Here is an 18,656-nt window from a genome sequence, read left to right as displayed (position 1 = left end):
GCAATCATTTCAATTATAACTTTTGCCTTTCCGTTTTATAGAGGAGTTACAAAGTCCTGGTATATCATTTTTCGTATTAAGTACACAGAATCTGCTAAGTAGGTATCTATTCCAAATATACGCAAACCTATGTTTTCAATAGTGAACAAATTCAAATTAATACATTATACATGGTGTTAGTGACATAGTAAAAAAAGTTTGACAGATGATTCAGACCATGATTCTGAGCTGGGAGGTATAATGAATTGCTTCTAAGTGGCCATTTTAATCCCCCCTGATATCAAGTGAAATATGTATTTCGTCGCAAAAGAATGGAATTGAAAATAATTTGAAAAAGTACTATAGTTTTCATGAATTTTTCGATAGGAAATTCCACTTGATATCGACTCAGATTCATGGTCTGAATTATCCCCCTCAGTATTCGGTACGGTAACACTAACACCCATATCTACTTGTATAGCTACCTGTACGTACTTGTGCGGGGGTGTTACATCGTAACGAATACTGAGAGGGATGATTCAACTCATTATTCGCAAAAGTATAGACTTGGAAATAATAAAAAAAAAAACTAAAAAAGAAACATGAATTTTGCGACGGAAAATTCCACTTGATATCAACTCAGAATCATGGTCTGAATCATTCCCCTCAGTATTCGTTACGATGTCACTAACGCCCTGTATACTTAATTTGGGTGAAATGGGTGCAAAATAAACTTGTGGTCGTGTCCACCAGGCTATCTTTGTCGCATCCACTCAACAGACCTGGTCGGAAATGAGGACAGACTAAAATAAGTTTACCTGTCTGGAGTAATGGAACGTTCTGGATAATTTCTCTTCACTTGTATCTGGGTACTTGGATAGTAAAGTTCTTCGAACACCCGAAGTCGGTCCTCTGCGGAGAACGGTCTCCGTGGTCCAGTGGTTGAGCGTAAGGCTCACGATCCGTAGGTCCCGGGTTCGAATCCCGGTGGGGAAATATTACAAAAATTACTTTGTGATCCCTAGTGTGCTGATCACCTGATTGTCTGAAAGTAAGATGATCCGATGACACGTTAAGCCGTTGGTCACGGTCACTACTTACTGATGTAAGTACGTAGTCGTTACATGAGTCATGTCAGGGGCCTTTGGCGGCTCAATAGTAACCCTGACACCAGGGTTGATGAGGTTTGTAATCCATCTCTCAACCCACACGAGAGAAGAATATGTATCTTTTCCGCGAACGCAAAAATATCATAGAATCTTTTTTTTCTTCTTGCAAATATCCAGTTAGAACTGATGCAAGTTGGAACTTACGTAAAATCTAACTGGATATTTGCAATAAAAAAAACAAAGTAGATATTTTTGCATTGTGTGACCGGCGTGTTCTTACATAACATCATCATCTCCCTAGCATTATCCCGTTTCTCACAAGGTCCGCTTACCTAAACTGAACATTTGACAGGTCCGGTTTTTTACAGAAGCGACTACCTGTCTGACCTTCCAACCCGCGAACGGAAAACCAGCCCAATACAGGTTAGGTTACATACCCCCGAAAATGCATTTCTCTGGAATGTGGGTTTCCTCACGATGTTTTCCTTTACCGCTGAGTACGTGATAATTTATAATCCAAACATGAATTCGAAAACAAATTCGACAATCATTGGTTTAGGGCTGTGCTGGTTTCGAACCTGCGACCTCAAAGTGAGAGACAAGCGTTCTACCGACTAGGCTACCATGGTTTCTTACATAACATCCTCCGTTCTATTATTTCCGCCCAAACTATAAATATAAACAACTATTATTGTTTTTCTATTTTGCGATAATATTATTTCCTTTCATTAGCCAATAATCTTATGGTTTTAACCACTTACACGCAAGATTTCATTCATGGTACGTTTGGGTAAATGCGTAGTGAGTATAAAAAAAATAAAAAGTGGGTTTTAACGAGGTTTTGACGTGTTTTCCGGTAGTATGTTATTGTTTTCTAACATTGAGTTTCATAGCATTGCTGTTCAAATATTGGAATGCTGTCCTTTTGCTCTATTGTAAGTAAGTACTTACATAAATATTATCTTCACATCGTCTACTTCTTTCAAAATGTTTTTTTTTATAACAAAGGCTCGCGTTTGATCACAATCTCACCTGATGGTCGGTGACGATGTGGTCTAGGGTGGACCACGCTTACCTAGCAAATGCCTATTCACTCTAGCCTTGAATGCCTATTTGTGATAGAATGTGACTCTTTCTTCTCTCCACCTCTCTTCTATTCTATCTCTTATTTCCATTGATTCCTTATCTTTTTTGTCTTGTTTTTATTCTGGTTTTAATATTATAACAGCCTCCGCGGTGTAGTGGTTAGAGCGTTAGGCTCACGATCTGGAGGTCCGGGTTCGATTCCCGACGGGGACATTGTCGAACTCACTTTGTGAGACTGTCCTTTGTTTGGTTTGGTCCTTTGTTTCAGCCTTGAATCACCTGATTGTCCGAAAAAGTAAGATGATTCCGTGCTTCGGAGGGCACGTTAAGCCGTTGGTCCCGGCTATTAGCCGTAAAAACACCTCCACCAATCCGCATTGGAAGAGCGTGGTGGAGTATGCTCCATACCCCCTCCGGGTGATTGAGTGGAGGCCTGTGCCCAGCAGTGGGACGTATATAGGCTGTTTATGTAATATAACATAGCATCACGCCTGTATTCCCGAAGATGTAGTCGGGGAGTATAGTGGGGGAGTATAGTGGTGTAGTGGGGGGGGGGGGCTTTGCAGCCATTATTAGAAAGCGATGCGCTTCCTTTCTAGCGAGGACGCGCGACAGCCCTAACGGCATCCTGAGGGCGTTGGTGGACCGGTGGAACTCGCCTTTTCTTAAGGTGTGGATAGGCCGCCATACCGCATAGGACCACTTCGTTTTAATTTATTGATTTTTAATTTTAAATTATTTATTATTATTTATCAATATTCCCATTCTGGAGACACTGGGTTATGACTCACGTGTTACCTATACGCCGTGTGGTCAAGTAATGTCATTTAATTTAATTTAATATACTAATATAGTTCGTAAGTCTCTATTGTTTTACTAACATTATATGGATGCAGAATCTGAAACAAATATTTTATTATTATTATTTAAAACCTTAGGTTTCCTCGGCTTTTGCCGGTTTACTGCCATGCACGGGCCTAAGCCAAGTACATGACAGGGTCACTATTATTATAGTATATACCTGCACCCACTCTTCGCCAGCTATGTTTAAGTCCTACGTAATAGGGGGAGGCTTTTGCTATTAACCGGGCACAAATCCTGGAAACCACGTGATAGCTTATCTATGATCCAAGAATTATTCAAACTCATAAAATCGAATTCAGTGGTTTAAAACCCGCGCCGGGTTCGAACCGGTGACACTATGATATAAGCCACGCGTACTCCAAACATGCCTATTACGGTTTTTAATATAATGTTTTATTTTAATTATTATAATTATGTCTACATTGGGCCCGATTCCTGCAGACACCTCTTAATTTTATTTTAAGTTATACCCGTCATTTTCTTATCCGCCGAAAAGGAAAGGGACGGATGATTGTCAACAAGTTAATTTTAAAATGAATAAATAACCCGTGCGAACAAAATAGGCATCTCGCTGGTATGCAATCCGTTTGACGTGCTGTCTACTTAATTCTGTCGGGTTATTGGCCGATGCAAAATTTTTAGACGGTTGTTTTAGATTTCTGCTTTAAATTGACGTGTATTCCATAAATTTTATGCCTGTCGATTACCCGTCCCTTTCTTTTTCAACGGATAAGAAAATGATAGGTATAACTTAAAATAAAATAAGATGGTGTTTACATGAATTAGCACCATTATGGAGGTATTTTTAGGCGCGTGAGATTTTCGCTATGTAAAAAATGGCGATTCAAACCGTAACTATGTTACCTACTAAATAAAAATTATTTTGAATTTGAATTATATTGTGTTGTGTAATGTAATGTTGTTTTGTACTATGTTATTATGTGCTTTATTATGTGATAGTAAAGGTTTTTATTACTTTAAAGACGTAAGGACCAGTTGATGACCTTGTAAAATATATATTTTTTTCTTCATTGTTTATTATTAACTATTTTGTCTGGGTTTTACGAGGTTAGAGGTTAGGGGTTATAGGATCGTAATATAATAAAAATAATCATTTACTTGTAATGTACACAATTTATTCATATCGTATAGAGTTTCTTATACAAAGATAATAAATTGTAAATTCTTTCGCGGTCCGAATAAATAAATACTTAGTTTTTACTCCTTTCAGTCGTATCACGTGCCCTTTGGGCAATACTAGGAGTCAACTTACATAGTGCAATACTTCGAACTAGCCTTCTTAGGATCTGATACATTAATTTTTGTGTCCCCTACCATGCCTCCAGAAACACAATCGATGAGAAACTACTACTTATTCGAAATGCTAGCGCGCCTGCGCGATGCATGTCATAAATACCAAGACAGACCGTATTGTTTTTAAGGAGCATAGTAAGGATACTGACTTATATTTACAGAATTAAAAAATGAAATCGCTTTTTTTAGCAAATGTACAAAAATATTATTTAAAGGACTATTTATAGGTAGGTATGTATTGTCAAAGGCACTGGTATTCTTATTCTGATACAATCTGCGATACAATAGGAGTTAAGGGTCTTAACATTATTTTGCGATTCCAAGACAGCTAATTGCGGACCTAGCGTACAATTTGTTTTGGTTTGGAACTTAAGGATATTCCGAATGAGAAAGACTATACATTTATTTTATAAATAATTCTATGTTGGACTTAACTTTACTTACATCAATCTTAGAGCTAACTTAAAGAAGTCTTTAGCAATCGATTTTCTACTACGAGTCTTCGAATAGATGAAACAGATCTACTGCACTTATTATATTACATTTACATACATAGCTCATCACTAAAAATGCATTTTTTTTATATCCTATCACTTGAGTAGACAAGTTTTATCTGCTCGAAAAGTCTGTAAACCGAATATTAGTCTCGTTTTCATACAGAAGGGTCCACCAACACGCGTCGGCTACGACTGGCATTCCTACCTTATACGACACCGACCACATACATCTACTAGGAAGGATTAAAATTAGGCGATGCGGCTTGGCCGCTAACAGCTGCACATATACAATAGTCATCTGTTTACAACGTGGTAACTTCTACTGGGAGGGTAGGAGACAGTTTGTACGGCACGACACGTCGCGAGGTCGCGGACAGCGGCCGCGCGGTCCAGGCGCGGCCGGGGGCAGGCGCGGGCCGCGGGGGCCGGCTCAGTGCTCGTGTGCGCGCGCCTTGTTTTGGTGCATCATGTTCTTGAGCGTGGCCACCTCCGTCGCCAGCCGCGCCAGCTCCGCCTTCAGGTGCGCGTCCTCCTCCTCTGCGAGCCTGCCTTCCTGTGGCCTGTACTCCGCGCCCAGAGAGATGCCCGAGTCCCGCTCATCGCTGGAGCCCTCGCCGTCCCAGGAGGGTGACGACCGCGGGCCCGGCTCCTGCTTGATGTGTTGGAGGGAGAGGAGGGCGCTCGCGACGTCCTTGTCGCCGAGGTGCGATTTGTGGCGGAGTTTCAGGGGTAGGCCGTTATTTTCCGGCGCGTACTGCTCGGCGTTCTCGTCTCCGGAGCCGGAGAGCGAGGACAGCTCGTAGGGGGAGGGCGCGCGGCGAGATCTGGACAGGTTCAGCACTGAACCGGGGGGCTCGTAGTGAGCGGGGTGCGTGTAGTACGCCTCAGGGGCCGGCAGCCGCTCCTGGTAGGGCTCGGGCGCGCGCTGCGGCGGCGGGGAGGGCGGCGACGCGGGGGGCGCGGGCGGCGGCGGCGGCGGCGCCGGGAACAGCGACGAGCTCGACAGCTTGCTCCTCTTAGTGACGCACAGCACCTGGTCACACGTCGGCAACGTGGCTAATACTTGGTCAATGCTGATCAGGGTCTCGCCGCAGATTCCGTACTTCTCCTTGATGGCATCGAGCTGCGCCTTCAACACGTGATTCTCCTTAGAGAGCTCTACGACGCGCTGCTCGAGCACCATGTCGTTGAAGCGGCGTTTTTCGCGGGAGCGCTTGGCGGCCTCGTTGTTCCGCCGCCGACGGTCCCAGTAGCCGTCGTCCTTCTTGTTGTCGGGGATGAACTCGCGTTGCTTGCGCTGCCCAAAGAACTCCTTGCGCTTGTTGAACTCGAACGAGTTGGGGTAGTCATTGGGGTCGGGCCCGGGCCCGTTGGGGCCCTGGTCCATCGGGAAGTGTGGTGATACGGAGAGGCGGCCGCGGGGTATCGGCGGCGCGCGGTTGGGTGTGGGGGGCTGGCCCAGCGCGGCGCCCCCGGCTCCCAGCAGCTGCTGCTGGCTCAGTATGAACTCGGCGACCATGTTGCGGCGGACGACGCCCGGCCCGCACGAATCTTCACTGTGGTTCTGAAACAATGACAGGCTTACGTTAGTTACAGTCCGAGATTGCATTAAAAAAAACATGCAAACCATTGCAATTGTCTAAATAATGTCGCTTACAAAACAGATTGTTGCAAAAATTCTGTCGCAACGTCCCGCGGTGCAACTGAACACGTGGATCTTTGTGAAACCACGTTACCACATTTAACGCTTTTTGCTCCCTTCATGTTAGCCAAACTCATTAATAAATTGTTTCTTAACTGTTACACAAATCGTTAAGGTTACACCGGATTACGTTACAACATTTTCACTGTTACTGTTAATTGATTAGGCGTATGGAAACAAAACGGAAATGTTGTGAAAAGGTACGGTTTGAGCCAGTGCATAATGCCGGAGACGTGTGAGCGACCGCGCGCGATGCCAGTTTTCAAAACGATAATATTTAGGTAGCAATCGCTCACGTTGACCCCAGCGTGCTACCTGCGCCATCCGTGACGACAGGCATTTATTATTTCAATAATCCCGATCGAATATCTGTTCTGGTGTCATTCACCTCTTACATAACCACGCACGCACACAATATTAGGTATCGATTTATGTAAATTATCAGCTCCTACTTGTAATAGTCAATTATGTAGCTCAAACAACGACAGGAAGTCTAAAAATCGCAATCTAGAAAAACAATGGAAGAATCACTAATAAAACCCATTGTGGCGAGACCATAAAAAACCTTTTTTGTGGATTTTTAAAACAATGCAACTAGCACCGACTAGTGCAGAGAAAAAAGACCTAATTCATTCACGTTTTGGTACACGCGGGTAAAAGCAACGTGAGATTCATTTCTTTTGAAATTATGCTTTCTGAAACATATTTGCATGTATTTGAGACTGTCCCGGGAATTGAACACGTGACGTGACGTCGACCATCCCAGATTATTCACAAATGAAATTCTAAAAAGATCATTAAGCCGAGGCTAGAGAATTTTTATCATGTTTTTCGTTTTCATTGCGTCTGAAAGATTTACATAAACGTTTCGTTGTTCATAAATGGATGTATATACATGCAAATACTGTGAGGTTAAAGCATTTTTTACGTTTAGGTTTAATTTTCGATTCAGGACTAATTTATAATACATTAATCTCAAGAGGCAGTATTCTAAACAGCCTTTTTAAATCTGGTATGAAACTTATTATGCTTTTAAATTTTGAATTCAAATTAAGTTTATGTAATAATATATTTAATAATTTATTTTGGTTTGATTTACACTTTTTAAAGTCAGACACTGCATTGTTAGGACATCTTTAAATTCGTTCGCAAATGTATAACGCGACGACTTGAGAGCAGCGAGCGGCGCACGAGTCACATCGGTGTCACTAGGCCGTCCTAGATGCGCGCGCAGCCCGTTACGCCGTCTAACTGTTCAAACGATCGCCTCTTAATTGTGCGCCATTGTTGACGGGCGAAATGTCAGTGGTACAATGGTACAAGTGGTACAATTTGATCGAAATGAACGCTTTGTTTCAGATTTATGGGGTACCGAACTGATGATAAAAGTCATTGAGGCTTCTGCCTTGTTTATGCAAAAAAGGTTAAAGATTCATTTTGTAGAGCGATAGACTAGATTAATGTGCTTAGGGATTCTAAATATTAATAATTTTATAATTAAAGCAGACATAAGTCATAATATTTATAGACTAAGAATATTTATTTTTTACCGTTCTAACAGACCATATCTCAAAACGGAATAAATCAATCCATTACATAGTATTATGCTTATGACAACGGTAATAGCGTTACTGTTAACAAAAAAACTGTCGGTTCAACCGTCCGTTCAGACAGTTAATTCACTGATTTATTTTCACAGATTGGAATCCGTTATGAAGTAGTTGTGTTATAAGTTACAGTTACAAGTTTATGATGCGTCAATTTTTTTTTATATAAAAATGTTTTATGTCAGGTGATAATTGTGACCTCGTTATGCTATTTCTTAACTGTTACCTGCTGTATAGAATAGTGCACAAGGCATCCTTAACATTTTTTTAACAATTTTTTTAACGATTTTTTTTACGATTGAGTACCAACGTTTGACAACGATCCAGGCTGATGTTAAGCCTCATCATAAATATTTTCATGAACTTAAATATAATTTTTTGTTTTTTTTTTACAGTAGGTACTCGTCCGTGCTTGGGGAAACTCACAAAAATAATATCAATAAAATAAATATTCTAAATAGATACCACCGGCTTAATGACGATACATAAGAATTTCGCATGGACAGGAGGAGGACTCGATTTGTTAACACGCTCGTCCCGGCTTGACAAGTGCTGCGGGTTCAAGTTCCGTTAGAGTCAGTTTTTTTTACGATAAAAAAAAAATGTGTAGAAAATAGTTACTTCATCGATAGTTTATATTATTGCACGTAGTATTATTCCTTATTTTATGCTGTAGACACATATAGGCACCCATATACCTTTATGTTTTCCAACTAAATATTAATTTAATGTGTGTATATTTTAATGTTGTAAATGTATATGTGTGTCGTAGATTTTACCTAAATAAACTTTATTATTATTATTATTTTTCTATAGTCAATAAAATGGTTACAAGTGCGGCACGCCTGGTCACTAGTATTAAATAAAAAAAAAAACCCGTTATAGTCAACGCTTGAGAGCAGACAGTAATAGCGGCTCAACACCAGTTACTATTTAACATGGATTTTTTTTCGTGACTTATTGTAGATTGTAGATTTGCCGCAGATGGCATAAACTACTTGGCCGGACAAATAGTGACCGCTGACGGCTGTCACCCGGTACAAAATTGAAGTACTTAACCTTGCCGGAGAAAAAAAAAATTGCGATTTATTTTGTAAACATAATAAACTGACTTTGTGCTTTTATTTTCTCTTGTTTGGTCATGTTTCTTTTAACAGACCTAGTATTTTAACATAATATTAACAAGATTTTTGTATTTACAAAAATGTAAGGTAAAGTATATAAATAAAAACGTAAGTATTCATTTTTCCAGTTTAAACCGGATGCATTCAATTAATATATTACTAGTAAATTACTAGTTATCTGCATAAAATTATAACTTATAATTTGTCAAACACTAAATTTGCAATATACGTAAATTGCAATATATAATACTTGTTACGCGTATTCGAGTTTTATTGTATTGTTATTGTAATTAAAATAACATAAACAATAGGCTACTTGACAACCTAGTCAAATAAGATACTTTTTATGAAACGTCAAAACGAATGTTTTTTGGAGTTTGTATGGAAATACTGTCCTGTGACGTCATCTATACTATACAAACTTTGTCAAACTTACTCATTGTAATTTAAATTCATAAATAAATAAAATTCGAAAAGTAAAATGAGATTAATTTTAGATCATCATAGACTGGTCTCTATTTCTAGATTAACATTTTATAATTTATCTTTGACCCCGTCAAATAGGTACCCTATTTCGGGGGTCGAAGATTAATTTTTAGTTATTATATTATATTAAAATAATAATTATATTTCAGAACATGAAGCTGTTGCATTTTAAATTGAATTTATTTATTATTTGATGTAGGTATATTATTTATGAATATTATATGAAAACAAATGTTCTTTGCTTTAGCTGAGTAAGCAATTTTCAGACGTTTATCGCCTCAATAGACTGCTTGTTCTAAAGTATCACTTCACCATACTAAAGTAGGAAGGTCATTGCTAAATCTGTCCATACAAAAAACCACCGTAACATCTCTAACATTTCAATGCCGATTCTATAACGGCCACGCTACTGCGGTCCAACTAATCATGTACTTTCTCGGCGAATAACCGTTATCCAAAATCTGGGACCGTACGGTACCCGAGAACGGTTTTTTTACACCAAGCTCATCATTGGGCGAACCGGTAATACTGTTATGAAGTCTCTATTAATGTTTCGTCATAGAATTCATTTGTGCGTTCACAATTACAAGGCTGAGTTAAGCAACATATTTATAAGGCAGAAATATTTAACGAGCGTGTGAAATGTCGCTTTGTATTTAAAGTGTAGGTTTTTCTTTATGAGTATCAATTTCAGTTAGGTATATAAATGTGACGATGGCAAACCTAAGCGCGTCACACCGAAGCATCGACAAGAAGGTTGTATTGTAGAATGTCTGATACACTTACGTAACATACAAAAGTTCACGCCTATTTCCCGTTGGGGTAGGCAAGAAACCACGAAATCCCGCTTACTGTTCTGACATACCACCTCGCTACAAACACCACTCATGATCTGGGCTTTCCTTAAAACATTCTGGATTTGATCGCGATTTGTATGTACACCCAGGCCCCCCTCTTCCCACTCATTTGAACCCGCATAATAAATCTTTTCGTAATACTGACATACTAAGAAAATACCAAAGTGCAGTAACAACACGTCACATTGTCCACACGTGAGCTAGCCGCGTGGACTTAACACGTGATGACCATAAACACTAATCCACGCTGGAAGTACCATTGGACACTTCATTTGCACGAGTCAATCACCAATTTTCCGTTGCTCAACTTCTTTAAGACCGTGATAATATTTCATCTGTTAGTTCACATTTTGAACTATTGACTGAGACAATTTATTGAGTAAAAATAGGTACTTACGATGTTAAAAGACAGAAGAGACACTCTACACTACACACACACATTACTTACTTATCTAAAAAAAAAGTGGACTAAAAAGTTTATATATCATTATTAAATTATAATAGATTATTTTTATAGTCAAGGTAATTGAGGAGTACAAATTCCTTGTAAGTGATAAGCACGAACTGATTTCGTAATAAGGACAGGTGTAAGTGACTCACGAATGATATGATAAGCGAAGATTTCTTCGTAAACACTGATAACACATTATTCCGGTTTGAACAGGGAATTTTTGAGCAATTACACAAGCTATTTGTGTCAATTTACGACGCAATTTTTGCCTAAATCTTATCTGGTGGTGGAAACTATTATGGCGCAGTCTAGACATATGCACAACTTGGCATCGAACATGCCGTTAAAAATAGTTTTAAGGAGGAACTCGATTAAAACTATTAAAATGAATTTTATAGTTTTTTTTTCTTTTTTGACGAAGCTTATGTGGATTTCGTTGCCAAATTATATTTTTCACAAAGCCTGTTGCAGATTGTTTGTATTTTATATTTTATAAGGTACATTTTTTTTACGCCTTTTTGGAGGCAGGGACCACGAAATTCCAGTGATAAAAATAAAATAAATCAATATTGAATTTTATTAATACTTGGAAAATATATTTCTTTGATCCTAACTAATGTTAAATAATTTATTCTACGTAATTTTTAATTTTTAAAACAGGTCACAATTCACAATGTTAAATAAAATTAAGTAATGTAGTTTTGTAACATATAGTAAATACTTTATTATTTTTCTTTTTATTTTCTTAATTCCTTTCAAGAAAAAAATGTGCTGGTACACATCGCGGGCTAATCAGTGTCGTATCGAGCACGTGTTTAGAAACAAACGTGCAATCACTGTGTACTGGTTATTTATCACTTCCAGTTATCAATGTTAATGGAATCCTAGGATTACTAAGGCTCTTGCATAACGTTGATTAGAATTGCAACCTAGTAGATATTACTTGCGTCATGAGTCGCGTGGAGGGACACGAGGGTATTTTTAACTGACACTAGGGTTGGCCGGTTTGGTAACAGAAAATGTATACAAAAATAATATTTTTCTAAGTGTAGACTTAGAACTTTTTATACATATACTTAATTAAATAATGTATAACTACTAAATAATTGATTATATTTGATATTTAAATTGGTCTATTTATTTTAAAACATGTTGTTTATTTGTAATTCAATTTAATAATTATTGCCTTGAGGAAAACTACCAAAATATAAATATTATTAGTTACGTCTTATGCGACAGTTATAAACAGGAATTATAACAGTTCAACGTGTTTGTAATGTTATTTACAACTTGTTTATAAGAATAAAAAATTGGCAAATATATTTGTTTACTTAATAAGCTTAAAGGCTAGTTCGGTACTAGATTTTTTGTTTACTGCTAAAAGCTATTGCGTAACTGCGAAATATTGTTTTGCTACAACGGAAATCATTTGACTGTTTTTATGAAGAAAAAAATGTTGTTTTGGCTATGATATTCAGATTAAGAAGCAACAGTTCACCTTTTAAAAATGACCGATCTAATAATAACATGTACCAAAATAGACTACTGCGTATATAGTTTTAGTTTATATAACATTCACCTCTAAGCTCATTTTGTTGGAGTTTAAAATATTCTTAAATTGCAGGTCAATGTTTTTTGACGACGCGTTACTATTGTATACTAGTCATTGAAATTTATAAAACTTGTGATCACTTAGTGTGATATTCTTTAGATTATCTACTCATAGTTAACACAAAGTAGTGGTAATCTACCACACAACCAACACGATACAAGAAACCTAATCGTGTAACCATAGGAGGTCCGCCGGGCACCAAAGTTCCGCGCGGCACCTCCCTAGTGTCGGATCAGCCGGCACTATAATCCGTACAACCCTCTGACCTCGCGCGGCACACGTGAACCGCTCACGAGGCCCGCCCCACGTGTAGCTGCTCTTGAACCTCACTCACGTTGAGTTGCGCAACAACCACGCTCCTCCCGACCGTTATATAAACTGCAACGTGATCACAACGTGAAATGCTATAATTGCTGTCCTTGAGCCCTTGACCGGCAAGTTCAATTAATCGGTAGCTGATTATGTTCAATTTAATTGGTAATCGGGTGTACTTGAAGATGACGTGTTGATATAAAGTTCATTGTTTGGATGATTCGTTGTAAATTACGCTTGGTATATCAAATATGACCTAATATGAAGTAAGTATTAAACTATGTTTGTTCTTGTAATTCGTAGAAAATGAGTGTACAAATTATTGTGAGTAACACAGTCAAATATTTTGAATGTACAGTAGAGGAAAGACAAAAACGGTAGGTAACTACTGTTGATTTGGACTTATATCAAGTTTTTTCACAACTCACGGTTTCTCGGAATTGGTTAGGTCATACGAACATCTAAAAATAATAAATTGTTTCTCCTTCCCAGAATACATGTTTGTGCAACGGAAATGTTTAGAGAAGTTAAAGTACTCAACAACGTTACTATTCATAATATTGATAACGACCATTCTTCCAACTGTTGGGCTAGTTAAAATATTAATGGCGTTGTTCTTGACCTTCTAAGCACGCTAGATGGCAGCCATGTTGGAAAAAGTGGAGAAAGTAGTACAACAGTAACTTTCCACTCGTTTATTGCGCAGAAAAGTAGGACGCCGCCATGTTTGATGTGACATCTTACCGCCGCTCGAAACGCTCTGTTTAGGAATTGAAAACGCTTATTTAGTTTTGCATAACGTGTAAATTATAGAAGGCCTAGGATTGTTATGGTGGCTCAGTAGGTCGGCGCCACCCCCTCATTGTCTGCGCGATTATGTCAAGATGTAAGTGTTTTGAAAACTTACGACGCGCCAGCCATTAGTTTTGTCTGTCGCACTTACGTATCCTTCCTGCTGTTTAGTTTTATTTTGTCTCGCTGAGGTCGCCCGAGCCCTGGACGAGATTGAAGCGTTTACAAAAATTGCGTGTTCTTGACCGATTTTTCGCGACGCAAAGACCTAATTAAACGAGCGGGTTCGGGTTATTTCGGGGCGGCCTCTATCGGTCGCTGCGATAATGGTTTGGTGTCAAGGTTTCGTGTCGTAATGCTTTAGTCTTACGTCGCGTCGTATCAAACGTGTCAAGGCCCCGCGCCTACTTCCTCTGTTCCGGTACTTCCATCCTCTCCATGATACCTGCTATCTGTTATTCAACCTACTTACCTGGCCTTGCTCTATACCTGCTAATTGTTAAATTATTGAGAAACACTTAACCTATTTAGCTGTGCTAGATTCTGCGGACGGCCGCTACAGTTACATAACACCAGTAGTTCGAGGAAGCTAAGCGTGATCCTAATGAGTTGTAAAATTACCTACAAATGAGTCACGTGTGTTATTGTTTTTGGTTTTCAAATCTTCAGCATCATTAGTCAACTGGATTAGTGGGTTATGAGTCATGCATTAGGAATACCCTAAATTTGTGCAAACTAGTTATAATTATTGATTATGTGAAATACAGGGTTCTTTTAAAATTGCGTCGTCATTATCGCAGTCGTCATTTCTAATGTTCCTTACATATAATTGTGTACAATAGTGTGGTGTTGTGTAACGGTGAACCGGTACGTGTCCTAACCGCTCATCAATCATCGAATTTTGCCTTTAAGGATGTCATAAGTGATCCACTTTGTGGCAATTGGTCGCCGCTCACGTGCGTGATGTAGGTTACAGTTGCGCGAGCGAGAGAGATAAAAAAAATAGGTCAAGTTATCTTCGTTCGTCCTCGCAGCAATGAATTTATCGCACGCTGTTATTGCGCGTGAAAAAATAGCTTACGTAACGTCTGTATCTATATACATTTTATATACACGTGTACAGTCGTATTGAAACAAGTAACATGACCTTAATCCGATAGGAGCCTCGGAATTTCGGTTATCATTGTTCTCCGTAAGCCGTCTCGAGAATTGCATCCGCATGACCCCTTTCGTCTGATATAGATTGCGCTTTTGTTACCGTTTTCCAATCGGGTCAGAACTATCCATCTGAAAGTTTATATGCATGTGCTGTATTGATCTAGGCTATTGCGTCGTTCATAACTCGCTCAAGCGATGTAATTTAGATCATTTCGTGCAGGTTTTATTGCACATTCCTGCAGATGCGATGACTTCATTAACTTTGCATGTTCTGCATCAGGGTCAGTGGTGATACAACTCCGTACGAGCAATGAGCATTAAAATTCATAGCTGACTTGCATGATTAACTGAATGCATGCCGACCTTATCTGTAATAATACTCATATCTTCCGGACAACCTTGCGCTTAGTTCCTATATTACGTCATTTTGCACTTTGTGTAACATATTTGTTATTTACCCCTTTGTGTTTTTGTAAAGGAATTTTCAGAAGCGGAACTTTTATTTTACATTCGATATCAGTGAGTCATGCATCGTGATAAGTATTTGTCCCGCCCTCGTGTAGCTGGCATTGTACATGTATATTTATTGCACTGTATTGCGCAATGTGCCCTACGATCGTTGCGTCATTCATGACAGAACAAACTGACCTTTACCGTATCGATTCTGCACAATGCCTGTGTCTCGTTTGCTGTATAACAACTCTGTCGTTCCGTAACATATATTATTATTCACACAACTGTTTTATACTAATATCTCTTTGTGGAATGCTTCGTATTAAACAATCTAAAGTACTTCATGTTAGGTACGGTCATGTTCATCTTTGCATTTCTTTAGCATTGAATGTTTTTACAATGAGTCTGCCTTGAGACAAAAGGCGGAATAACTTGTGTGCCAGATATTTATCATTTTACCCTTGATTCTGGAGGATGCTTTATTTACGTCTTGGTTAATTTCTCAGCAACTCATTTTCATAAATATTATCTTTCACAATTACAATGCTATTTATAATAATTATGTCATCACAACAAGTTTGTCTTTCATTCATTGACCACGTATCGTCAGAATTTTGTATCTTATCGTTTTTAATTATTACTTCACTTGTCTTATCTGTGGGTATGTTGTCCCGGAAAAAGTCAGGGCAAGGACATTCCAGGGTTATTTTGACGGTAACCTACATGCACGTATCGATCGATGCCTCTGCCTTGGGTTGATAAGGAGATTAAATCACAACATTCGAGTACATGGTCAGATGGTTTTGTTGAACGCGCTTGAAATTTTCCGGTGTTGTTGTTACGGTTTGTTGGTATAGGTTGTGGCTGATTCATTTGTCTTTTTGAATAATAAAAGCTTGTTTAATAATGATAATAGCCGTTCTAGACGTCACTGTTTACATAACTTAAACTGTAGGTATTATTGTAACATTCATTATTTACACCTTTGTGTTTTTGTAAAGGATTTTCTAAAGCGGATCTTTTGCTATTCTTGACTTTATTTCTGATCTTTTTTTTGAGATATGAAATTATGGGTAAATCGTCCATAAATGTTGAGTAATTATAATATTTTTAACAAGGTACACAATAATATCGAGAATAAAAAAGAGATTAAAAGTTCCTAAATCAAACTACAAAAAATATCGCAAAGAAAGAATGTGTATCAGCAGCACGTAGTGCAGTTTCCGCACATCCGCAGGCGAATGCACGACTTGAGGAACCTTGAACCAGTTGGGTAAGCCACAATGGGTTACAAAAGAACCGTGCCAGGCGCCAGTTACAACACCGCTTGCAGCAACGCCAATTAAACAACGAAATTCGTATTTCGATTTTACCATTTCTAAATTGCGAAAAGTTTCCTTTGCTGCCGGAAAATTGGGAAAAACAATCAAAACAGAAAAAAATAGGGAGATTTGAAAAATGAGCGCGAATTTTAAATTCCGAAGTCATAGATGGAATAAATAAAGTCTTAATAATGGCTGACCAGAAAATGACTTTTTGGTTGCGTAATTGAATTAGAATCAATTTTTCATTTGCGAATTGGAAAACTAATTTCGTCAGTCGCAATAATGACGACGTAAAAAGATTAACATAAAAACGCAAAAGGGTAATCTAGAAAAATACATTAAACACAAACAGATAAAGCGGGGGGAATAATAAAGCAGATACGATTGTTAAGGAACCAAACGTAAACAAAGACGAAGATAACGAAAACGCAATCGAGGAAGTCAAATACAAACAAAAGAATCAAAACAAGGTAAATTATCATTGAGAATGTTCTGTTCGGAAGGACCGGACAAATAAAATGATGAACATTGCCAAGTTTTGGCACGAAACCGACCGTACATGAGTAAACAAATTCGGCGGAGTCAATGACTTGACGCGAGAAAAAATTCTATGACCGGGCAAAGTCGACCAGGAAATTATGAATCAACCGGCTTACTCACAGAATTCAATTATGTGGTATTTTAATTTCAAACTCACTGACGAAATTTGAAAACTAATTGAAATTCAGAGAGAGAATGGAAAAGTCAGTTCAAAATTCAAACTTATAGGAATTTGCAATGAAAATAGTTGCTCAAAATGCATACCTACAAAGTGCGCTTTCAGTTTCGAAAAATAATTTCAATGGGGATTTATTTCCATTTTACAATTTTAATGCTACATATTTTAAATTCGAAAACGCAAAAAATATGCTACTTAAATTTTGTTTGTGTTTGATTTTTTACGGGTCTTGAAGGTAGTCTGAAACGTTTTTGCAACGATCTGTTTTGAGCAAAATAAATCTTATAAGAGTTAGAGAAAAAAAATATAGACATAGAAAAACTTTAACGAAAATTTTTAAAAAAGGTAAATTATATGGAAAAGTCCGCATAAAGAAATAAATACTTACGAAAATATTTGCGGTATTTGAGAACTCCTTGGTCGGAATTATCCAAATAGTGGGAACAATGTCATAATATCACTTAAACGGCAATACACAAGTCTGGCTGCTTAGTTCACAGTTTCAAAAAATACTAGAATCAAATACACTCCCACTTTTCACGTCCTTAAAGATCTTTGTCACTATCACAATGTTGTTATGACGAAATATCCAATGTGAATGGCGTAGAATTGTAGCGTTGGACACGTTTACTCTGTTAGAAGTCTACGGTACGACTGAATTTTGTAGTGGGGTCGAGTGAGTCGCGAGCCTGCAATACTCACACAGGCGCAATTATTGTTGTGTGAGTGACGTTTGTATGTGTGCTGCGTGTTTTTTGTTAGTGTGGGTATTTTATTTACGTAACTCTAACTTACCCTGAGTCTGTGTAATCACCGGTCGTATTGAGTCAATGTTGAGTGTGGTGTCTGATTTTTTTAAACTAATTTACGATTGAGTCATATGTTTTCAGTTTGGTTTCGACGAAATCTGCAATCAATTGATAAGCGAGTTATATTTGGGTAATGTTTTATTGTCGCAACATAATAATAGTTTGTGTCAAGTTACATTGCCAATTTTAATTATTTATGAGTTTTGTTAAGAAATTGTACAATGAAAATATCAGTACTTATATTTGTTGAAATATATCTATCTATTGGTGCGGTGGCAAAGTTTTACTTATTGCGTTTTTAATATTAGCTTACACACAGCTGAAGGGTATCAAAAGATACATATTACCTACTTATTTCAATCGTGCGTCGTTGGAATGAATTCAAAACTATATTTACGTTT

General features: G+C 38.1%; 1 protein-coding gene across 1 annotated transcript; it reads right to left on the bottom strand.

Annotated features, from left to right (window-relative positions):
- Window positions 1-4,152: 4,152 nt before the first annotated feature.
- On the bottom strand, window positions 4,153-18,103 carry LOC126377892 (nuclear factor interleukin-3-regulated protein). The gene is made up of 2 exons (XM_050025944.1): window positions 17,835-18,103; window positions 4,153-6,413 (listed from the first exon to the last, which is right to left on the bottom strand). The coding sequence occupies exon 2, from the start codon at window positions 6,366-6,368 to the stop codon at window positions 5,280-5,282; it is 1,089 nt and encodes a 362-aa protein (XP_049881901.1). The 5' UTR covers window positions 6,369-6,413; window positions 17,835-18,103; the 3' UTR covers window positions 4,153-5,279.
- Between the last annotated feature and the right edge of the window lie 553 nt (window positions 18,104-18,656).

The sequence above is a fragment of the Pectinophora gossypiella genome, chromosome 24 (assembly GCF_024362695.1).
Source record: "Pectinophora gossypiella chromosome 24, ilPecGoss1.1, whole genome shotgun sequence".
NCBI classification, from domain to species: Eukaryota; Metazoa; Arthropoda; class Insecta; order Lepidoptera; family Gelechiidae; genus Pectinophora; species Pectinophora gossypiella.
Note: the sequence above shows the minus strand (reverse complement) of the source record. Positions and strands in the feature narration are given on the sequence as shown.